Here is a 24,840-nt window from a genome sequence, read left to right on the forward strand (position 1 = left end):
AAGTCCTGAGGTCCAAACCATCGACTCTTTATTCATCTCCATTGATGCTGCCCGATCTGCCGAGTTCCTCCAGCATTTTGTGCATTGCCTCCTGCACTTGTGGACCTTCCTGTTGGAAACAAGTCATCCGCAATCCCACGGGACTACCTGAGATGAAGAATTGTATAACAGTAACAATGGTTTGAGAAGCTGGGAGATCAGTAACACAATATTTTATACCCGATAACAAGCTCACATTGTTTACAAAGCTCCAACTCACAGACAGGTTTCTAAAGACACTTTTTAAGAACCTGAAGCCTTTCCCCTCTCCTAGAGGTGAAAACACACTAGAACAGCTAAATCACAAACAGCAGAAAATCTGCAAATGCTGGACATACAAAGCAACACACACAAAATACTGGAGGAACTCAGCAGCATCTATAGAAAAGAGCAGTCGACCTTTTGGGCTGAGGTTTTTCCTTTAGAGCAGCTGATAAGGTTGTGCTTTGAAAAAGAAAATCTGCGTTTAACCAGGGTGTCTACTCCTCTCTCTGTTTCCCGGTTGTCCGAGGGTGCATTGCCTTCGCTGATCCACCTTGGCGGGAGCTTGCTGTGCTGAGATAAAGATCAACTTTATTTGACACGTGCATTTAAACAGACACTGAAATGCATCATTTGTATCAACTCAAGTCAGTGAGGGATGTGCTTCTGGTGCCAGTATAGCATGCCCACAACACACTAACCCTAACCTGCCTTTGTGGGAGGATATCCAGGAGCACCCAGAGGAAACCCACATGGTCACGGAGAGAAAGTGCAAACTCCTTACAGCTGCAGAGGGTGTCGAACCATGATCCTGCAGCTGGCACTGTGAAACAATGTGCCAACCACTTCGCTACTGTGCTGCCCTGTGTTGGCAGGTTAGTACCGCCTGCCTCCCCTGCAGGCAGCAGCACTCAGAGCTTGCACCGGCGCAGTTAAGTGCTGGAAATCCAGACTATAATACTGACTGACCACTGTACTGGCTGGTTGCATCACTGCCTGATACGGAAACATCCATGCCCTTGAAAAAAGTAATGGATATAGCCCAGTTCTTCACAGATAAAGCCATGCCCATCAATCAGCACATTTACATCGAGGACCCCCACCCTCTTCTCGCTGCTGCCATCAGGAAGAAGGTACAGGAGCCTTCGCACCACACCACTAGGTTCCGGAACAGTTATCAGAGGGGATAACTTTACTCGCCCCCAACGCTAAACTGGTCCCACAACCTATGGATTCACTTTTGAGGGCGGTGTTCTCAGTATTTGTGTTGGCGCGTGGCCTAGTGGATAAGGCATCAGTCTAGTGATCTGAAGGTCACTGGTTCGAGCCTCAGCTGAGGCAGCGTGTTGTGTCCTTGAGCAAGGCACTTAACCACACATTGCTCTGCGACGACACCGGTGCCAAGCTGCATGGGTCCTAGTGCCCTTCCCTTGGACAACATCGGTGGCGTGGAGAGGGGAAGGCTTGCAACTTGGGCTCCCATACAACCCTGCCCAGCAAATCCATGGCCTCATGAGACTAATGGTCTCAATATTTATTGCTCATTTATTTTTATTTTGCATTTGCACAGTTTGGCGTCTTTTGCAGCTTGGGTGCTAGCGCAGTTTTTCATTGATTCTGTTGTGTTTCTTTATATCTGCCGTGAATGCCCACAAGAAAATGGATCCCAGGGTTGTCTATGGTGATGTAGAGTATATGTAATTTGACAATAAATTGAACTTTGAATGTCTGCAGTGACTCCCTGCCCCTACAGTTACACTAGTGACACAATCTTGTTGTCTTTAACTACCTGATCACACAAAAGAATAAGGCTGTTGCAGGTAAGAATGAGAGTATAACAGATCAGCCAGGGAGGGAGGGGTTGGTCAGGAGGTGGGTGGGCTTTGGGCGGTTTGTATAAATTCAGGTCTGACGGGCCTGGTGTATTGTTTTAACATTTTTTGAAAATAGTCAATGTTTTAGACCGATCCCTGATAATTGACAGTGTTTTGCCTTTTTGCAGTTCTTGTTTCTCGTTTTTGAACTCTGAAGGATGAAACTGTGGCAATGAAGTGGCCTCTGGTGAACTCAATCTGTTTGTAATGTTGCAGCTCTACAAAACCCTGGTTAGCCCACACCTGGAGTATTGTGTTCAGTCCTGCTCACCCATAGGAAGGATGTGGAAGCTTTAGAAAGGGTGCAGAGGTGATTTACCAGGATGCTGCCTGGACTAGAGAGCATGTCTTATGAGGATAGTTTGATCAAGGTTTCTCATTGGAACGCAGGAGGATGAGAGATGACTTGATAGAGGTGTACAAGACAAAAAGAGGCAGCAATAGAGTGGATAGCCAGAGACTTTTTCCCAGGGAGGAAAGTGCCAAATCAAGGGGATATAAATTTAAGGCAATTGAAGGAAATTACAGGGGGGATGTCAGAAGTAAGTTTCTTTTTACACAGAGTAGAGGGTGCATGGGACACCAGAGGTAGTAATAGAGGCAGATACATTACAGGCATTTAAGAAATTCTTAGATAGGCACATGGATGATAGAAAAATGAAGGGCTATGTGAGAGGGAAGGGTCAGTTTGATCTTAGAGGAGGTTAAAATGTCGGCACAGCATTGTGGGTTGAAGGGCTTGATCTGTGCTCTGATGTTTTACTGTATACTCAGTGGCCACTTTATTAGGTACACCTGCTCATTAATGCAAATATCAAATTGGCCAATCATGTGGCAGCGACTCAATGCATAAAAGCATGCAGACATGGTCAAGAGGTTCAGTCGTTGTTCAGACCAAACATCAGAATGGGGAAGAAATGTGATCTAAGTGTCTTTGACTGTGGAATGATCGTCGATGCCAGATGGGGTGGTTTGTGGATCCCAGAAACTGCAGGTCTCCAGGGATTTTCATACACAGTCCCGAGAGTTGACAGAGAGTGGTGCAAAAAAAATACGATCAGCAGCAGTTCTGTGGGTAAAAACGTCTTGTAAGTGAGAGAAGTCAGGGGAGAAAGGCCAGTCTGTTTGAAACTGACAGGAAGGTGACAGTAACTCAAATTACCACACATTACATCAGTGTGTGTAGAAGAGCATCTCGAAATGCACAACACATCAAACATTGAAATGAACAGGCTGCAGCAGCAGAAGACCATGAACATACTCTCAGTGTCAGGTTTATTAGGTACAGGAGATACCTAATTTATTACCTCCTATACCCAATAAAGCGGTCACTGGGTGTATGTTCTGTCATAATCAGGTTTATTAACACTAACATATATCATGAAATTATTTGCAATAATAAATATAGTGTTAAAAGAGAGCAAACTAGTTAGGTAGTGAAGAAGGACCTAGTGCTTTCCCAGCATGTATGATGAATAAACTCTTCTCAGGCTTCCAGCTGGATACAGGTATTGATTATAACTGAATTTTTTCTTCTTCAGGGATGATGCCTGGGCGTGTCTAGTCCAGTGGTATTTATACCCCCGCAATCCGTCTCTCCTGATTGGTTAGTCCTCATTCAAAGAAGTTTCTAATCTCCCACCTTGTTCACAATCGATTCAGTTCTTACTCAGAACGAGATCTTCATCTTTGTTAAAATTCTTTTCCTCCAGTTTTATTTCAATGGCTTCCTTTACCAGGCAGTCCCAAAAGCTACTGGCGTGACACAGTAGTTTTGCACCGTCAAAGTCAATCCCGTGGCCATTACGGATGCAGTGTTCTGCTGCTGCTGATTTCTCCAGGTAACCCAAATGGATACGTTTCCACCGTGTATCCCGTCAACCAGGTGGCGGGAACGGAAACCTGATAGGATGAGGACTAACCAATCAGGAGGGATGTACTACGGGGGTATAAATACCAGTGGACCAGTAGACGTGCCCAGGCATCATCCCTGAAGAAGATGGCAGTGTTTGTCATCTAAACTTTGGTTATAACTGCTACTTGTACCCGGCTGGAAGCCCGAGAAGAATTTATTGGTTTAGTTTGGTAGTGTTCATAAGTTCATGGTCTATTCAGAAATCTGATAGCAGAAGTGAAGAAGCTGATACTAAAATGATGGCATCCGTCACTGAGGACCCCCATCACCCAAGACATGTCCTTTTCTCATTGCTACCATCAAGGAGGTGGTACAGGAGCCTGAAGACACTCATCCAATGTTTCGGAAGCAGTTTCTTCCGCTCTGCCGTCAGATTTCTGAATGGACAATGAATCCATGGACACTTCCACAGTATTTTCCTTCTATTTGCATGACATTTTAATTTAGTTGTCTTTTCATATATGCTTACTGTAATTTATAGTGTTTTTATAATTATATATCGCAACATACTGCTGCTGCAAAACAATAATTTTCACAAAATATCTAGTGACATTAAACATGATATAGATTGGTGTGTCTATTACAGGGAAATGACCAGAACCTCTGCTTCGTATCCTTTAAAGGGGACCTTCACTTGCACTGGCAGAAGCAAGGGACTATTTGTCAGGGTGCAGCTTTCATTCCAAAGGTTTCTAGCTGAAGTCCTCCTTTGGATTGGGTTCATTCAGGGATGTCACTCTACAGACAGGGTGTAATGTTACAAGGACTTACCACAAACTTCTTGTTCCAATGTCTTTCAGGTGTTTCTTGGTGAGGTGAACATCAGCCTGAATTCCTGCCACGTGGTGGTGAAGGAGTTAAAAATCGGGGCCAGCATTCAGGATCAGATGCGGTTCCTGGAGGAAGCCCAGCCCTACAGGTGAGCTGCCACACTTACTCCACCTGTCCTGCCCTCTCCAACTGGCCATTCATGCACTAGCTGGAAGTCTTAGCTGGCTGTTTGGCTGTAGTGTGCATCACATCCTAACCAATCCACTCTCAAATGTGACTTCAGCCAAAAGGTACCCAATTTCTGCTTTAAGCCGAGTTACTGCTCGGTGGTGAGGTGAAGGGCAGTCTTCGTCCCTCGGTCATTTGGGATGGTTCATAAGATCAGAACACTTACAGTAAGAACAGAATTAGGCCATTCAGCCCATCAGCTGGTTTATTTCCTTTCTCAACCACGCTCTCCTCAGATCACACACTGAGATCCTGGGGTCCTGTCATCCTCATTGCAGATTCAGCAAGTTTCCACAACTATCAGGATGGAATTAGTATTGGCATTTGTTTATTATTGGCATGTGCACTGAGATACATTGAAAAACCTGGTCTAGTGAAGGATTCTCAACCTGGGGTCCTCAGACCCCTTGCTTAATGGTATTGGTCCATGGCATAAAAAGCATGGACCCTGGTCTAAAATGTTGGGAATCCCTGGTCTAAAAGGTCGGGACCCCTGGTCTAAAAGGCCGGGAACCCTGGTCTAAAAGGTCAGGAATCCCTGGTCTAAAATGTCGGGAATCGCTGGTCTAAAAGGTTGAGAGCCCCTGGTCTAAAAGGTTGGGAATCCCTGGTCTAAAATGTTGGGAATCCCTGGTCTAAAAGGTCGGGACCCCTGGTCTAAAAGGTCGGGACCCCTGGTCTAAAAGGTCAGGAATCCCTGGTCTAAAAGGTCTGGAATCGCTAGTCTAAAAGGTTGAGAGCCCCTGGTCTAAAAGGTTGGGAATTCCTGGTCTAAAAGGTCGGGAATCCCTGGTCTAAAAGGTCCGGACCCCTGGTCTAAAAGGTCAGGAATCCCTGGTCTAAAAGGTTGAGAGCCCCTGGTCTAAAAGGTCGAGAATCGCTGGTCTAAAAGGTTGAGAGCCCCTGGTCTAAAAGGTTGGGAATTCCTGGTCTAAAAGGTCGGGAATCCCTGGTCTAAAAGGTCCGGACCCCTGGTCTAAAAGGTCAGGAATCCCTGGTCTAAAAGGTTGAGAGCCCCTGGTCTAAAAGGTCGAGAATCGCTGGTCTAAAAGGTTGAGAACCCCTGGTCTAAAAGGTTGGGAATTCCTGGTCTAAAAGGTTGAGAGCCCCTGGTCTAAAAGGTTGGGAATTCCTGGTCTAAAAGGTTGAGAGCCCCTGGTCTAAAAGGTTGGGAATTCCTGGTCTAAAAGGTTGAGAGCCCCTGGTCTAAAAGGTTGGGAATTCCTGGTCTAAAAGGTTGAGAGCCCCTGGTCTAAAAGGTTGGGAATTCCTGGTCCACTGTTTTCAGTCTCATTGGGAAGAGCTTATGGGCCTTGCTCGAAGGCTCAGACAGACTGACGGTGGAATGGGAACTCCAGCACCACCGAGGCTACTCAGAATATCCCAGGATCTCCCAGGCATGGTGGAGAGGAAGGGCTGGAACTGGGAGAAAGGATGGAGGAGCACTGGGAGGTTTGGGGAAGGTGACTGAGTGGGGTGTTGGATTCCAGATGTCCTCCAGCCTTCTGTGTGTGTTGCTCAGGATTTCCGGCTTCTGCAGCATCTCTTGTACCTATCCAGAGGGAGTACGGTAGCTGGAAATGCATTCAGGACTTTAAATGATAATTAGTTTTACACCTTAGCACCTTAAATACTGTACTTTTCTCACAGGAGCCTGCAGCATCCCAATCTGCTCCAGTGCCTGGCTCAGTTCACGGAGGTGACGCCGTACTTGCTGGTCATGGAGTTCTGTCAGCTGGTGAGATGTGGGTCTGTTATCCGCGGGGATACATCATTTCATGGGATCCTGTAACTTGAGAGCCTGTGAGCTGGTAATGGTCCCTCCCTTTCTGGCAATGACAGACGCTGATAGTAATCTCTGTGTCTTTACATCTAGAGTGCACCAGCCCACCCTTGGCATTGCTCAAGGGAGTCAAAATCCTGCTTTTAAAGTCATAGAGTTACACAGAATGGAACGAAACCCCCTGGTGCAACTCATCAATGCCGACCAGCATGCCTGAGTTTCCCCACATTCCTCTGAATTCCTCCAAATGGTTCAAGTGGCTCCGTTTGTTGTCGGAGAGTGTACACAACCTGAGATCCACGAGAAACAGAACCCCAAAAGAATGAACGTTAGAACCCCAAAGACCCCCCTCCCCCACACAAGCAGCAGCAATCATTAACGCCTCAACCTCTTCCCCCCCATTCATTTCAGCAAAAAGCGTCAGCACCACCCACCCACCAAGCAACAGCAAAGCACCAGAGACCAAGATCTGCAGTCAGTAAAACAATTGCTTACCCGACCGTTCGACATGCCAAAGCTCTTGCTCTCTCTCGCTCTCTCTCGCTAACAAGGCACAGAGAGATATCGCCCATTTTTACTGCAAAGTGGGAGACTGACAGTCACTGTCAGGGTATTACTCTCTGCCGCTTCGCTTTTTATTGCGAGATTCTCCGTCTTGAGAATCGGCAGCCCACTATCGAGAGAAGGAGAGAGAGAGTGTGGCCGTTCGACTACAGAGATCTCCATCCACACGTCCACCAATGCACACATCTGCCAAATGCTTTTTAAGCTTTGTATTTGTAGCCACTTCCGCAGGCAGTTCGTTCCATCTACCCACCAACCATTGTGTGAAAAACCTGCGCCAGATCCTCCCTCCCACTTTAAACCTGCACACTTTAGTTTTAGACTTCCCCACCCTATCCACAGCACCTATGTCCCTCATGATTTCATATACTCCTCAACCTCCTATGAAAACAAACCCAGTTTATCTGGTCTCCCTTTATAACAGTCCTGGCAACACACTTGTCAATCATCCCCGCCAGCAGAAAGATTACAGCTGAGCTTTACTTGTCAGGTGCAGATCAAAATGTACAGTGTAATGTATCATGTGTGTCCGTGACCAACACAGTCTGAGGATGTGCCGGCGGCAGCTTGTAAGTGTCACCACACTTCCGGCACGCCCACAACTCACTAAGCCCAACCTGTTACATCTGTTTGGACTGTGGGAGGAAACCAGGGCACCCAGAGGAAAGCTTCGCCGTCACGGGGTGAACGTACAAGCTCCTTACAGAGAGCAGCAGGAACTAAACCCTGATCACCGGGGCAGTAAACTGATCCTGCCGTGCCTCTCTTTAAATAGCTAGGCCACCAGACCTGAACGTGATCTCACCAACATCTCGCACACGACGTCCCAACTCCACCTCCTGCACTCTGTGAAGGCAAGCGTGCGATGCTTGTTCTTCCTCGACTTGTCTCCCTGTGCCACCACTTTGAGGAACAGAGGTCCCTCTGTCTCACCTCTACAGCCAGATGGAAAAGGGACAAGGAATGAGGGAGATATGCAAGGACAGGTGAGGGCAGTGGTGAGAATAGTCACCGCTGTTATGATCTTAGAAGGATCATCGAACGTGGGTTGAACTGAAGCATGGAGTATATTGTAGACCTCAAAGAAGGTAGACAAGCAAACCATTGAAAGCGGTCTTAATTTTTTTTTTTGCTTTGGGAGTACTAATCGCTGCCTAGTGAGGTGGTGGAAGCAGATATGGCAACACAATGGTTAAGAGGCACAGTAACAGACTAGAAATGGAGCAATATAGACCATATGCATGGGGATGTGCCTTTTAAAGGGGAGCTTATGAGAGGCCAAGAACATCATTCAGTACTGTGGGAGATCCAAGCAAATATAGAAACCACAGAGATGAAACTTTGAGAGAAAGCGTAAGACCATATGACAAAGGAGCAGAATTAGGCCATTTGGCCTATCAAGCCTGTTCTGCCATTTGATCGTTGCTGATTTATTTTCCCTTTCAACCTAATTCTCCTGCCTTCTCCCATAATCTTTGATGCCCTTATTAAATAAGAACCTATCAGGTCTCTTCTTTAAATACACCCAATGATTTGGCCTCCACTGTCGTCTGTGGCTATGAAGTCACCTCCCTCTGGCTAAAGAAGTTCCTCCTCACCACTGTTCTAAAGGGACATCTGTGTATTCTGAGGCTGTGCCCTCCAGTCCTGGACTTGTCCACTACTGCAAACATCCTCCCCACATCTACTCTATCTCGGCCTTCCAATATTCGGTCGGTTTCTAAGAAACTCCCCTTCATCCTTCTAAACTACAGCAAGTACAGGCCCTGAGCCATCAAATGTTCCTTAATTAACCCTTTCATTCCTGAGAGCATTCTTGTGAGCCTCCTCTGGACCCTCTCCAATGTTAGCACATCCTTTCTTAGATAAGGGGCCAAAGCTGCTCCTGATACTCCAAATGTGACCTGACCAATGTCTTATAAAGCCTCAGCATTACATCCTTGCTTTTCTAATCTATTCCTCTCAAAATGAATGTTAACTTTGCATTTGCCTTCCTCACTACTGACTCAACCTGCAAGTTAATCTTTTGGGAATGGCAAAGATTCACTAAATCTTACAGAAAGATTTCCAGAATCTGCAGTTTTTGTTCTTTGGCCTCTTGCTGCAATTGGATATACTCTGCCTCCTGGTGGTTGTGACCTAGCATTACAGCCCCTGACATCTGATCAGAAATATTTCCCTTTGAATGGAGCATTCAAGCTGTCAGTAAATACCTGAAAATTCCAAACACTCTAACAAGACACTCAACAAACTCTAAATGACGTCAGTGAGAGTTTTTATCATAGCATATAATCATTGAATTTCATTGAATTTAACTTAATTATATTGGACGTAAAGATTTACTGAAATCTCTATTGCTGCTGCTCTTGTGTCAGGAATCCTGCTTTCCCTCACTACAGCTCTGTTAATCTATCTGAGCAGGTTCGTTTTGGTTGGTGTGTGTGTATGTGTATGTCTATGTGCACATGAGAGAGACTATTGTGTATGAGTGTTGAGTGTATCTGCAGAGTGAAAAATTCTGATTCAATTCTTTGGTTTTTTTTTGTTGCATTCTTTATATTTTTGTGCTTACCTATGCTGCATCAGATGCAGAGAAACCATCTTTGAGATCTCCTGTACACTTGTATACTGAGGACTGACAATAAACTGTAGGGTAATGCAATGTGTGACAGGTGACATAAATTGTTCATTATAGAAACTGTTCTACATAATTCACAAACACCATCATTAAGTTGTTCTATTCACTTTAAAAGACAGTGGCTGACGTCATTGAAAGGCGACTGCTATTGTTTTGCTCAGAATGGAAGCAAAGGGCTGTGGCATTTTTTAAGCACATTAAACAACTCTCGCAGGTTTTATTCACAAGGTCCTATATTGGTGACCCTGATGATTTGAGAGTTACTCAATGGCACGCCGTTTTGAAGCTGCTGGAGTCTAGGGAACAGCATGCCACCCCACGGTTTGCACAGGCAGAAGTCCAGTTCACGCTGTGAGAAATTGCCACAGACAAAGCTAAATTGATGAGCCAAAGTGGTGAGACTGCTAGAAGAACCCCCCCCCCCGCCCCACTTGATAAATATGTCATTCTGAAAACTCATCTATTACAGACTTTTGGATTTTGGATTATCAGACACCGAGTGTGCCAAACAGTTGCTCTTCTTGCCCGGCGAGGAGACTCTAGGCCTTCGGAACTAATGGACCATGTGCTAGTTCTCCTGGGCAATCGCCATGCTTGTTTTATTTTTAAAGAATTCTTTACGCAACAAATGCCAGATCAAGTTTGCATAGCCCTCACGAATACACCCGTGAAGGACTATAGGGAGATTGTTAAAAGTGCCGATAGTCTACACTCATCCAGGCAGGGGTGCTTTGTTCCTCCTCCTTTCCCTGTCGGCAGACTCCTGCTCTCGGCTCCGAACCAGACACCACCAGGAGTATGCTTCTTCCACGCAAGTTTTGGCATGAACCTCAGAAAGTGTGATAGTGACCACGCATTGGGACATCAGAGCTCTGTGAACCCTGTGGGCAATGCTTCCGGTGTGACACGGATGCTGCCAGCATCGACCGTAAGGCAAAGAGCGATGGACCCTCCCTGGAGGCTGCTGACAGCGCCAGGATCCAGACTCATGGGACACAATGCATGATGCTCTGCTTCAGTGGACAACGCTATACACGGGATTTTGTTTTGGCTAAATTTGTTAGACCTCTGCCTGGCACAGATTTCCTGTGCGTCAAAGGACTGTTGGTGGATCTTGAGAAGTGTCGGCTTGTGGATGCAAAGGACTTTGATTATCACCCTGTTCCCCATGATGTCTTGTCCAGCACATGCTGGGTGAATTCCCAAACCTCTCCAAGCCCACACTTTCCACGACAGTCCCAAAGCGTGGGGTTGAGCATCACGTTTCCACAACAGGCCAGCTGGTCTATGCCCGTGTGCAAAAACTGGGTCTGGCCAGCACAAAAGCTGAGTTTGCTAAGATGGAAGTACTTGTCATTGTATGTAGGTCAAATCACCTCTTCAGCCAGCAACTCTGACCCCTCACATCCCCCCCCCCCCAATGAGAGGAAGTACAGCACATTTGACCAAGAGCTTCTTGATCTCCACATCCGGCTGTCCACCATTTTTGTTTTCTATTGGAGGGTCAGCATTTCACAGCGGTCATTGGACACAAAACCGCTTGTGCACGCAATGACCAAAGCATCAAATCCTTGATCGGCTCAGCAGCAATGAGACATAGCCTACATTTTAGAATTCATGACTGACGTACAGCACATCGAAGGGGAAACCAGTGCTGTGCCCCTCACGGCCTGCCATTGATGCCATTCACATCTGGGTTGACTATGGCGGCACAGCAGCCAACCAAGCTACCAACCCAGAGCTCCAGGCTTGCAGGACACCAGTCACAAGCCTTCAGTTGACTGACAATAAGTTCAGGGTCACGGGAGTACCGTTCCAGTGCGATGTCTCAACCGGTCCCCCTCACCCTGCAAACTGTTTTTCACTCCATTCACAGTCTCTCGCACCCAGGCCAGAAGACTTCACAGGAACTGGTTGCTTTAAAGTTTGTGTGGCATGGCCTTGGGAAGGACCATTTGAGACTGGTGTGTGTCAGTGGGTGAAAATTCACCTTCAGGTTCAGGCACCACCAGCACCTTTAGAGATCCCTGAGCCGTGGTTTGACCAAGCCAATGTGGTCTTCTGCCCCCCTTCATGCATCTGTGTATCATGGTGAACCGTTCCACCAGGAGGCCAGAAGTTGCCCCTCGAATGTTGATGATGGCAGATAACACGACTTGGTCATTCCTCAACACCTGGGTGATTCACCTGATACTTCTTCCAACCGCAGACCCCAATTCAGATCAGACTTCTGGGCAGCAATGGCCCAGAAACTTGGCGTTAGATTGCATCGCACCACGGTGTATCGCCCGTCATCTAACAGCCTGTGTGAGCGGTTTCACCTTTCCTTATTGGCTGCCCCGAGGGCCTCCGTGACGGACGAATGATTATTTCCCGTGACTCCTGCTGGGGCTCAGAACGATCCGAAAGAGGACAGGCAGTCACCTGAGGTTGAGTTGGTTTATTGGCAGCCATTACGGGTGCTGGGTGATTTTATTCCTGACGCTACAAACACCTGGTCAGTATCACAGCAGCATTCTGCCCTCCTCAGTAAAATCAATTCTTTTACACCTATTCCTACCTCCCATCTTGGGTTCCAGTTGACCTACGTTCTATCTCATTTATTTTTGCCCACCCCCATGATGCACTTCAACACCCACTTAGGCCCCTCAGGATAGCTCGTTCAACATTTTGGAGTGGGGCAGAAGGACTTTTATTGTAGCTAGGAAGGGTAAACCTGAATGTATTTGTGTAGATCACCTTAAACTGGCCATTCAAGACCCGGAAGTTTCCACTAACATAATCCCAGCGTCACGACATGAGCATGTGCATGTCAGCACACCCCTGGAAGAGCCAGAGGCTGTTATTCCAACAAAGTGGACCCCAGCTGGGTAGTTCATACAAGCTCCAGACAGACTCACAAATCCAGTTCTGATGAACTCTGGGGTGGGGAGGGACTGTGCAGGGTAGTGTGAAGGGTGACAGATGACACATATTGTTCATAACAGAAACTGTTCTACACAATTCACAAACACTGTTACTGAGTTGTGGTGCTCACTTTAAGATATGGTGTCTGACGTAATTATGTTAGTGCAGGGTGATTGTTTTTGGATTGTTCGTGATGGAGGTGCTGCAGCTTTTCTTAAGCAGATAAAATAACTCTGGCAACAAATCCTTCAAGCAATCTTGAATCATGATTCTGAGCTGAGAGTGGGGCTGGGTGGGTGAAAGTGGAGGGAGTCGGAGTGGGGCTGGGTGGGTGAAAGTGGAGGGAGTCGGAGTGGGGCTGGGTGGGTGAAAGTGGAGGGAGTCGGAGTGGGGCTGGGTGGGTGAAAGTGGAGGGAGTCGGAGTGGGGCTGGGTGGGTGAAAGTGGAGGGAGTCGGAGTGGGGCTGGGTGGGTGAAAGTGGAGGGAGTCGGAGTGGGGCTGGGTGGGTGAAAGTGGAGGGAGTCGGAGTGGGGCTGGGTGGGTGAAAGTGGAGGGAGTCGGAGTGGGGCTGGGTGGGTGAAAGTGGAGGGAGTCGGAGTGGGGCTGGGTGGGTGAAAGTGGAGGGAGTCGGAGTGGGGCTGGGTGGGTGAAAGTGGAGGGAGTCGGAGTGGGGCTGGGTGGGTGAAAGTGGAGGGAGTCGGAGTGGGGCTGGGTGGGTGAAAGTGGAGGGAGTCGGAGTGGGGCTGGGTGGGTGAAAGTGGAGGGAGTCGGAGTGGGGCTGGGTGGGTGAAAGTGGAGGGAGTGGGGCTGGGTGGGTGAAAGTGGAGGGAGTCGGAGTGGGGCTGGGTGGGTGAAAGTGGAGGGAGTCGGAGTGGGGCTGGGTGGGTGAAAGTGGAGGGAGTCGGAGTGGGGCTGGGTGGGTGAAAGTGGAGGGAGTCGGAGTGGGGCTGGGTGTGTGAAAGTGGAGGGAGTCGGAGTGGGGCTGGGTGGGTGAAAGTGGAGGGAGTCGGAGTGGGGCTGGGTGGGTGAAAGTGGAGGGAGTCGGAGTGGGGCTGGGTGGGTGAAAGTGGAGGGAGTCGGAGTGGGGCTGGGTGGGTGAAAGTGGAGGGAGTGGGGCTGGGTGGATGAAAGTGGAGGGAGTCGGAGTGGGGCTGGGTGGGTGAAAGTGGAGGGAGTCGGAGTGGGGCTGGGTGGGTGAAAGTGGAGGGAGTCGGAGTGGGGCTGGGTGGGTGAAAGTGGAGGGAGTGGGGCTGGGTGGGTGAAAGTGGAGGGAGTCGGAGTGGGGCTGGGTGGGTGAAAGTGAAGGGAGTCGGAGTGGGGCTGGGTGGGTGAAAGTGGAGGGAGTCGGAGTGGGGCTGGGTGGGTGAAAGTGGAGGGAGCTACCCATTGACGAAGTCCCCAGTTCCAGAACGTTTGCAGTCTTGCCCCTTCCCCTCCTTTACCTCCCCATGAGGGCTCCTCTTTAATCTGGTCCTCGGACCAGCACGTGCAGGAGCAATCAAACTAAAGAGAGCCCTGTGGAGAATCCCAAGACAACTGTCCCCATGCCTCCATTCCTGGACCATTGCTCGTGGAATTGTCAGCTGCACACTGTGAATAGTTGAAACCCGCATTGGGTGTGGCGGAGTTGATTGAAAAATAAAATAGATCAGTACAATTGAATGTTTGAGTGAGTGTGTTTAGCAGTCCTGTTTCCATCCTGAAGAACTCTATGGCTGCTGATGGGGCTGACTGTTCCCTCTAGGCTGCATGGCCACACAGTAACCGAAGTGCCCCCGGCCACATAGTCTTCATTGCCGCGCAGCTGAAATGAAGACAGGTGGGAAGAAATTTACGAAGTGTGAAGGGCTTTCTTTGTTTTACTTTATTTCATTATACCCCTCAATTACTGAATAAGATTGAAAGATTTTCCAGTTTTCATTCTAAGTATCCATAGTATGCATATTACAAAAAAAATTAAATTGCGTGTAGTTCTCAGGCCGCGTAAAAATTGCCTGCTCAATTGGTTGGCGCAGCTGTAAAAAAATGTTAGTGGAAACATTGATGTTATTAATCGCGAAGATCTGCGCTGATCTGAGATATTTCTGGCTTCTAAGGGGTTAGTAGGATGCCTAAATCTGTACCTTTCATTGTTAACCCTTGTCTACACTGTGTTAAAGGGAGACTTGAAGGGTTACCTGCGAACCCACAACACTGCGGACGAATTGGCCCCCGACCCCTCGACCCTGCAGAGAATGGCGTGCGAGCTTACTTCAGGACTCCAGCACCTACACAAGCACAACTATATCCACAGGTAGGGAGAGGACTGTCCTCCAACTATATCCACAGTTAGGGAGAGGACTGTCCTCCACAACTATATCCACAGGTAGGGAGAGGACTGTCCTCCACAACTATATCCACAGGTAGGAACAGGACTGTCCTCGAACTATATCCACAGGTAGGGAGAGGACTGTCCTCCATAACTGTAAACACAGGTAGGGAGAGGACTGTCCTCCACAACTATATCCACAGGTAGGGAGAGGACTGTCCTCCACAACTATATCCACAGGTAGGGAGAGGACTGCCCTCCATAACTATATCCACAGGTAGGGAGAGGACTGTCCTCCACAACAATATCCACAGGTAGGGAGAGGACTGCCCTCCACAACTATATCCACAGGTAGAGAGAGGACTGTCCTCCACAACTCTATCCACAGGTAGGGAGAGGACTGCCCTCCACAACTATATCCACAGGTAGGGAGAGGACTGACCTCCACAACTATATCCACAGGTAGGGAGAGGACTGTCCTCCACAACTATATCCACAGGTATGGAGAGGACTGTCCTCCACAACTATATCCACAGGTAGGGAGAGGACTGTCCTCCATAACTGTATCCACAGGTAGGGAGAGGACTGTCCTCCATAACTATATCCACAGGTAGGGAGAGGACTGCCCTCCACAACTATATCCACAGGTAAGGAGAGGACTGTCCTCCACAACTATATCCACAGGTAGGGAGAGGACTGTCCTCCATAACTATATCCACAGGTAGGGAGAGGACTGTCCTCCATAACTACATCCACAGGTAGGGAGAGGACTGTCCTCCACAACTATATCCACAGTTAGGGAGAGGACTGTCCTCCAACTATATCCACAGGTAGGGAGAGGACTGTCCTCCATAACTATATCCACAGGTAGGGAGAGGACTGTCCTCCACAACTACATCCACAGGTAGGGAGAGGACTGTCCTCCACAACTATATCCAACAACCTATCCACAGGTAGGGAGAGGACTGTCCTCCATAACTGTAAACACAGGTAGGGAGAGGACTGCCCTCCACAACTATATCCACAGGTAGGGAGAGGACTGTCCTCCAACTATATCCACAGGTAGGGAGAGGACTGTCCTCCAACTATATCCACAGGTAGGGAGAGGACTGTCCTCCAACTATATCCACAGGTAGGGAGAGGACTGTCCTCCAACTATATCCACAGGTAGGGAGAGGACTGTCCTCCAACTATATCCACAGGTAGGGAGAGGACTGTCCTCCACAACTATATCCACAGGTAGGGAGAGGACTGTCCTCCACAACTATATCCACAGTTAGGGAGGACTGTCCTCCACAACTATATCCACAGGTAGGGAGAGGACGGTCCTCCACAACTATATCCACAGGTAGGGAGAGGACTGTCCTCCAACTATATCCACAGGTAGGGAGAGGACTGTCCTCCATAACTGTAAACACAGGTAGGGAGAGGACTGTCCTCCACAACTATATCCACAGGTAGGGAGAGGACTGTCCTCCACAACTATATCCACAGGTAGGGAGAGGACTGTCCTCCACAACTATATCCACAGTTAGGGAGGACTGTCCTCCACAACTATATCCACAGGTAGGGAGAGGACGGTCCTCCACAACTATATCCACAGGTAGGGAGAGGACTGTCCTCCAACTATATCCACAGGTAGGGAGAGGACTGTCCTCCATAACTGTAAACACAGGTAGGGAGAGGACTGTCCTCCACAACTATATCCACAGGTAGGGAGAGGACTGTCCTCCACAACTATATCCACAGGTAGGGAGAGGACTGTCCTCCACAACTATAAACACAGGTAGGGAGAGGACTGTCCTCCACAACTGTATCCACAGGTAGGGAGAGGACTGTCCTCCATAACTGTAAACACAGGTAGGGAGAGGACTGTCCTCCTTAACTGTAAACACAGGTAGGGAGAGGACTGCCCTCCACAACTACATCCACAGGTAGGGAGAGGACTGTCCTCCACAACTACATCCACAGGTAGGGAGAGGACTGCCCTCCATAACTGTAAACACAGGTAGGGAGAGGACTGTCCTCCACAACTATATCCACAGGTAGGGAGAGGACTGTCCTCCATAACTATATCCACAGGTAGGGAGAGGACTGTCCTCCATAACTATATCCACAGGTAGGGAGAGGACTGTCCTCCATAACTGTAAACACAGGTAGGGAGAGGACTGTCCTCCATAACTATATCCACAGGTAGGGAGAGGACTGTCCTCCATAACTATATCCACAGGTAGGGAGAGGACTGTCCTCCACAACTATATCCACAGGTAGGGAGAGGACTGTCCTCCACAACTATATCCACAGGTAGAGAGAGGACTGCCCTCCACAACTGTATCCACAGGTAGGGAGAAGACTGTCCTCCACAACTATATCCACAGGTAGGGAGAGGACTGTCCTCCACAACAGTAAACACAGCTAGGGAGAGGACTGTCCTCCATAACTGTAAACACAGGTAGGGAGTGGACTGTCCTCCACAACTATATCCACAGGTAGGGAGAGGACTGTCCTCCACAACAGTAAACACAGGTAGGGAGAGGACTGTCCTCCATAACTGTAAACACAGGTAGGGAGAGGACTGCCCTCCACAACTATATCCACAGGTAGGGAGAGGACTGTCCTCCATAACTGTAAACACAGGTAGGGAGAGGACTGTCCTCCATAACTATATCCACAGGTAGGGAGAGGACTGCCCTCCACAACTATATCCACAGGTAGGGAGTGGACTGTCCTCCACAACTATATCCACAGGTAGGGAGAGGACTGTCCTCCATAACTATATCCACAGGTAGGGAGAGGACTGTCCTCCATAACTACATCCACAGGTAGGGAGAGGACTGTCCTCCATAACTATATCCACAGGTAGGGAGAGGACTGTCCTCCACAACTATATCCACAGTTAGGGAGAGGACTGTCCTCCAACTATATCCACAGGTAGGGAGAGGACTGTCCTCCATAACTATATCCACAGGTAGGGAGAGGACAGTCCTCCACAACTATATCCACAGTTAGGGAGAGGACTGTCCTCCAACTATATCCACATTTAGGGAGAGGACTGTCCTCCACAACTATATCCACAGGTAGGGAGAGTACTGTCCTCCAACTATATCCACAGGTAGGGAGAGGACTGTCCTCCACAACTATATCCACAGTTAGGGAGAGGACTGTCCTCCACAACTATATCCACAGGTAGGGAGAGGACTGTCCTCCATAACTGTAAACACAGGTAGGGAGAGGACTGTCCTCCACAACTACATCCACAGGTAGGGAGAGGATTGCCCTCCATAACTGTAAACACAGGTAGGGAGAGGACTGTCCTCCACAACTATATCCACAGGTAGGGAGAGGACTGTCCTCCACAACTATATCCACAGGTAGGGAGAGGACTGTCCTCCATAACTGTAAACACAGGTAGGGAGAGGACTGTCCTCCATAACTATATCCACAGGTAGGGAGAGGACTGTCCTCCATAACTATATCCACAGGTAGGGAGAGGACTGTCCTCCACAACTATATCCACAGGTAGGGAGAGGACTGTCCTCCATAACTATATCCACAGGTAGGGAGAGGACTGTCCTCCACAACAGTAAACACAGGTAGGGAGAGGACTGTCCTCCATAACTGTAAACACAGGTAGGGAGTGGACTGTCCTCCACAACTATATCCACAGGTAGGGAGAGGACTGTCCTCCACAACAGTAAACACAGGTAGGGAGAGGACTGTCCTCCATAACTGTAAACACAGGTAGGGAGAGGACTGCCCTCCACAACTATATCCACAGGTAGGGAGAGGACTGTCCTCCACAACAGTAAACACAGGTAGGGAGAGGACTGTCCTCCATAGCTATATCCACAGGTAGGGAGAGGACTGTCCTCCATAGCTATATCCACAGGTAGGGAGAGGACTGTCCTCCACAACTATATCCACAGGTAGGGAGAGGACTGTCCTCCATAACTATATCCACAGGTAGGGAGAGGACTGTCCTCCATAACTACATCCACAGGTGGGGAGAGGACTGTCCTCCATAACTATATCCACAGGTAGGGAGAGGACTGTCCTCCACAACTATATCCACAGGTAGGGAGAGGACTGTCCTCCACAACTATATCCACAGTTAGGGAGAGGACTGTCCTCCATAACTACATCCACAGGTAGGGAGAGGACTGTCCTCCAACTATATCCACAGGTAGGGAGAGGACTGTCCTCCATAACTATATCCACAGGTAGGGAGAGGACTGTCCTCCACAACTATATCCACAGTTAGGGAGAGGACTGTCCTCCAACTATATCCACATTTAGGGAGAGGACTGTCCTCCACAACTATATCCACAGGTAGGGAGAGTACTGTCCTCCAACTATATCCACAGGTAGGGAGAGGACTGTCCTCCACAACTATATCCACAGTTAGGGAGAGGACTGTCCTCCACAACTATATCCACAGGTAGGGAGAGGACTGTCCTCCATAACTGTAAACACAGGTAGGGAGAGGACTGTCCTCCACAACTACATCCACAGGTAGGGAGAGGACTGCCCTCCATAACTGTAAACACAGGTAGGGAGAGGACTGTCCTCCACAACTATATCCACAGGTAGGGAGAGGACTGTCCTCCATAACTATATCCACAGGTAGGGAGAGGACTGTCCTCCATAACTGTAAACACAGGTAGGGAGAGGACTGTCCTCCATAACTATATCCACAGGTAGGGAGAGGACTGTCCTCCACAACTATATCCACAGTTAGGGAGAGGACTGTCCTCCAACTATATCCACAGGTAGGGAGAGGACTGTCCTCCATAACTATATCCACAGGTAGGGAGAGGACTGTCCTCCACAACTATATCCACAGTTAGGGAGAGGACTGTCCTCCAACTATATCCACATTTAGGGAGAGGACTGTCCTCCACAACTATATCCACAGGTAGGGAGAGGACTGTCCTCCACAACTACATCCACAGGTAGGGAGAGGACTGTCCTCCACAACTACATCCACAGGTAGGGAGAGGACTGTCCTCCACAACTATATCCACAGGTAGGGAGAGGACTGTCCTCCAACTATATCCACAGGTAGGGAGAGGACTGTCCTCCAACTATATCCACAGGTAGGGAGAGTACTGTCCTCCAACTATATCCACAGGTAGGGAGAGGACTGTCCTCCACAACTATATCCACAGTTAGGGAGAGGACTGTCCTCCACAACTATATCCACAGGTAGGGAGAGGACTGTCCTCCATAACTGTAAACACAGGTAGGGAGAGGACTGTCCTCCACAACTACATCCACAGGTAGGGAGAGGACTGCCCTCCATAACTGTAAACACAGGTAGGGAGAGGACTGTCCTCCACAACTATATCCACAGGTAGGGAGAGGACTGTCCTCCATAACTATATCCACAGGTAGGGAGAGGACTGTCCTCCATAACTGTAAACACAGGTAGGGAGAGGACTGTCCTCCATAACTATATCCACAGGTAGGGAGAGGACTGTCCTCCATAACTATATCCACAGGTAGGGAGAGGACTGTCCTCCACAACTATATCCACAGGTAGGGAGAGGACTGTCCTCCATAACTATATCCACAGGTAGAGAGAGGACTGCCCTCCACAACTGTATCCACAGGTAGGGAGAGGACTGTCCTCCACAACTATATCCACAGGTAGGGAGAGGACTGTCCTCCACAACAGTAAACACAGGTAGGGAGAGGACTGTCCTCCATAACTGTAAACACAGGTAGGGAGTGGACTGTCCTCCACAACTATATCCACAGGTAGGGAGAGGACTGTCCTCCACAACAGTAAACACAGGTAGGGAGAGGACTGTCCTCCATAACTGTAAACACAGGTAGGGAGAGGACTGCCCTCCACAACTATATCCACAGGTAGGGAGAGGACTGTCCTCCACAACAGTAAACACAGGTAGGGAGAGGACTGTCCTCCATAACTATATCCACAGGTAGGGAGAGGACTGTCCTCCATAACTGTAAACACAGGTAGGGAGAGGACTGTCCTCCACAACTATATCCACAGGTAGGGAGAGGACTGTCCTCCAACTATATCCACAGGTAGGGAGAGGACTGTCCTCCAACTATATCCACAGGTAGGGAGAGGACTGTCCTCCAACTATATCCACAGGTAGGGAGAGGACTGTCCTCCACAACTATATCCACAGTTAGGGAGAGGACTGTCCTCCACAACTATATCCACAGGTAGGGAGAGGACTGTCCTCCACAACTATATCCACAGGTAGGGAGAGGACTGTCCTCCACAACTATATCCACAGGTAGGGAGAGGACTGTCCTCCACAACTGTATCCACCGGTAGGGAGAGGACTGTCCTCCATAACTATAAACACAGGTAGGGAGAGGACTGTCCTCCACAACTGTATCCACAGGTAGGGAGAGGACTGTCCTCCATAACTGTAAACACTGTTAGGGAGAGGAATGTCCTCCACAACTATATCCACAGGTAGGGAGAGGACTGTCCTCCATAACTGTAAACACAGGTAGGGAGAGGACTGTCCTCCTTAACTGTAAACACAGGTAGGGAGAGGACTGTCCTCCATAACTATATCCACAGGTAGGGAGAGGACTGTCCTCCATAACTATATCCACAGGTAGGGAGAGGACTGTCCTCCACAACTATATCCACAGGTAGGGAGAGGACTGTCCTCCATAACTATATCCACAGGTAGAGAGAGGACTGCCCTCCACAACTGTATCCACAGGTAGGGAGAGGACTGTCCTCCACAACAGTAAACACAGGTAGGGGGAGGACTGTCCTCCATAACTGTAAACACAGGTAGGGAGTGGACTGTCCTCCACAACTATATCCACAGGTAGGGAGAGGACTGTCCTCCACAACAGTAAACACAGGTAGGGAGAGGACTGTCCTCCATAACTGTAAACACAGGTAGGGAGAGGACTGCCCTCCACAACTATATCCACAGGTAGGGAGAGGACTGTCCTCCACAACAGTAAACACAGGTAGGGAGAGGACTGTCCTCCACAACTATATCCACAGTTAGGGAGAGGACTGTCCTCCAACTATATCCACAGGTAGGGAGAGGACTGTCCTCCATAACTATAACCACAGGTAGGGAGAGGACTGTCCTCCACAACTATATCCACAGTTAGGGAGAGGACTGTCCTCCAACTATATCCACATTTAGGGAGAGGACTGTCCTCCACAACTATATCCACAGGTAGGGAGAGGACTGTCCTCCACAACTACATCCACAGGTAGGGAGAGGACTGTCCTCCACAACTATATCCACAGGTAGGGAGAGGACTGTCCTCCAACTATATCCACAGGTAGGGAGAGGACTGTCCTCCAACTATATCCACAGGTAGGGAGAGGACTGTCCTCCAACTATATCCACAGGTAGGGAGAGGACTGTCCTCCACAACTATATCCACAGTTAGGGAGAGGACTGTCCTCCACAACTATATCCACAGGTAGGGAGAGGACTGTCCTCCATAACTGTAAACACAGGTAGGGAGAGGACTGTCCTCCACAACTGTATCCACAGGTAGGGAGAGGACTGTCCTCCATAACTGTAAACACAGGTAGGGAGAGGACTGTCCTCCTTAACTGTAAACACAGGTAGGGAGAGGACTGTCCTCCTTAACTGTAAACACAGGTAGGGAGAGGACTGCCCTCCACAACTATATCCACAGGTAGGGAGAGGACTGTCCTCCACAATTACATCCACAGGTAGGGAGAGGACTGCCCTCCATAACTGTAAACACAGGTAGGGAGAGGACTGTCCTCCACAACTATATCCACAGGTAGGGAGAGGACTGTCCTCCATAACTATATCCACAGGTAGGGAGAGGACTGTCCTCCATAACTGTAAACACAGGTAGGGAGAGGACTGTCCTCCACAACTATATCCACAGGTAGGGAGAGGACTGTCCTCCATAACTATATCCACAGGTAGGGAGAGGACTGTCCTCCACAACTATATCCACAGGTAGGGAGAGGACTGTCCTCCACAACAGTAAACACAGGTAGGGAGAGGACTGTCCTCCATAACTATATCCACAGGTAGGGAGAGGACTGTCCTCCACAACTATATCCACAGGTAGGGAGAGGACTGTCCTCCACAACAGTAAACACAGGTAGGGAGAGGACTGTCCTCCATAACTATATCCACAGGTAGGGAGAGGACTGTCCTCCATAACTGTAAACACAGATAGGGAGAGGACTGTCCTCCACAACTGTATCCACAGGTAGGGAGAGGACTGTCCTCCATAACTATATCCACAGGTAGGGAGAGGACTGTCCTCCACAACTATATCCACAGGTAGGGAGAGGACTGCCCTCCATAACTATATCCACAGGCAGGGAGAGGACTGTCCTCCACAACTATATCCACAGGTAGGGAGAGGACTGTCCTCCAGAACAGTAAACACAGGTAGGGAGAGGACTGTCCTCCATAACTATATCCACAGGTAGGGAGAGGACTGTCCTCCACAACAGTAAACACAGGTAGGGAGAGGACTGTCCTCCATAACTATATCCACAGTTAGGGAGAGGACTGTCCTCCACAACTATATCCACAGGTAGAGAGAGGACTGTCCTCCATAAATATATCCACAGGTAGGGAGAGGACTGTCCTCCACAACAGTAAACACAGGTAGGGAGAGGACTGTCCTCCAACTATATCTACAGTTAGGGAGAGGACTGTCCTCCAACTATATCCACAGTTAGGGAGAGGACTGTCCTCCATAACTATATCCACAGGTAGGGAGAGGACTGTCCTCCAACTATATCCACAGGTAGCGAGAGGATTGCCCTCCACAACTATATCCACAGGTAGGGAGAGGACTGTCCTCCACAACTATATCCACAGGTAGGGAGAGGACTGTCCTCCACAACTATATCCACAGGTAGGGAGAGGACTGTCCTCCAACTATATCCACAGTTAGGGAGAGGACTGTCCTCCATAACTATATCCACAGGTAGGGAGAGGACTGTCCTCCACAACTATATCCACAGGTAGGGAGAGGACTGTCCTCCACAACTATATCCACAGTTAGGGAGAGGACTGTCCTCCACAACTATATCCACAGGTAGGGAGAGGACTGTCCTCCACAACTATATCCACAGGTAGGGAGAGGACTGTCCTCCACAACTATATCCACAGTTAGGGAGAGGACTGTCCTCCACAACTATATCCACAGGTAGGGAGAGGACTGTCCTCCACAACTATATCCACAGGTAGGGAGAGGACTGTCCTCCATAACTATATCCACAGGTAGGGAGAGGACTGTCCTCCACAACTATATTCACAGGTAGGGAGAGGACTGTCCTCCACAACTATATCCACAGGTAGGGAGAGGACTGTCCTCCACAACTATATCCACAGGTAGGGAGAGGACTGTCCTCCACAACAGTAAACACAGGTAGGGAGAGGACTGTCCTCCATAACTATATCCACAGGTATGGAGAGGACTGTCCTCCACAACAGTAAACACAGGTAGGGAGAGGACTGTCCTCCATAACTATATCCACAGGTAGGGAGAGGACTGTCCTCCACAACAGTAAACACAGGTAGGGAGAGGACTGTCCTCCATAACTATATCCACAGGTAGGGAGAGGACTGTCCTCCACAACAGTAAACACAGGTAGGGAGAGGACTGTCCTCCATAACTATATCCACAGTTAGGGAGAGGACTGTCCTCCACAACTATATCCACAAGTAGAGAGAGGACTGTCCTCCACAACTCTATCCACAGGTAGGGAGAGGACTGTCCTCCAGAACAGTAAACACAGGTAGGGAGAGGACTGTCCTCCATAACTATATCCACAGGTAGGGAGAGGACTGTCCTCCACAA

The 24,840-nt window shown here is 48.9% G+C and overlaps 1 protein-coding gene across 5 annotated transcripts in view; it reads left to right on the top strand.

The window, feature by feature from the left end:
• Positions 1-24,840, top strand: part of aatkb (apoptosis-associated tyrosine kinase b) — a 327,637-nt gene that overhangs the window by 259,617 nt on the left and 43,180 nt on the right. For all 5 annotated transcript variants that reach the window (XM_059948385.1, XM_059948388.1, XM_059948386.1 and 2 more), the window contains 3 exons: positions 4,611-4,729; positions 6,460-6,547; positions 14,861-14,994. In XM_059948385.1, coding sequence (XP_059804368.1) covers positions 4,611-4,729; positions 6,460-6,547; positions 14,861-14,994 — 341 coding nt within the window. The remainder of the gene's footprint in view (positions 1-4,610; positions 4,730-6,459; positions 6,548-14,860; positions 14,995-24,840) is intronic.

Source organism: Hypanus sabinus, chromosome 23, assembly GCF_030144855.1.
Source record: "Hypanus sabinus isolate sHypSab1 chromosome 23, sHypSab1.hap1, whole genome shotgun sequence".
NCBI lineage: Eukaryota > Metazoa > Chordata > Chondrichthyes > Myliobatiformes > Dasyatidae > Hypanus > Hypanus sabinus.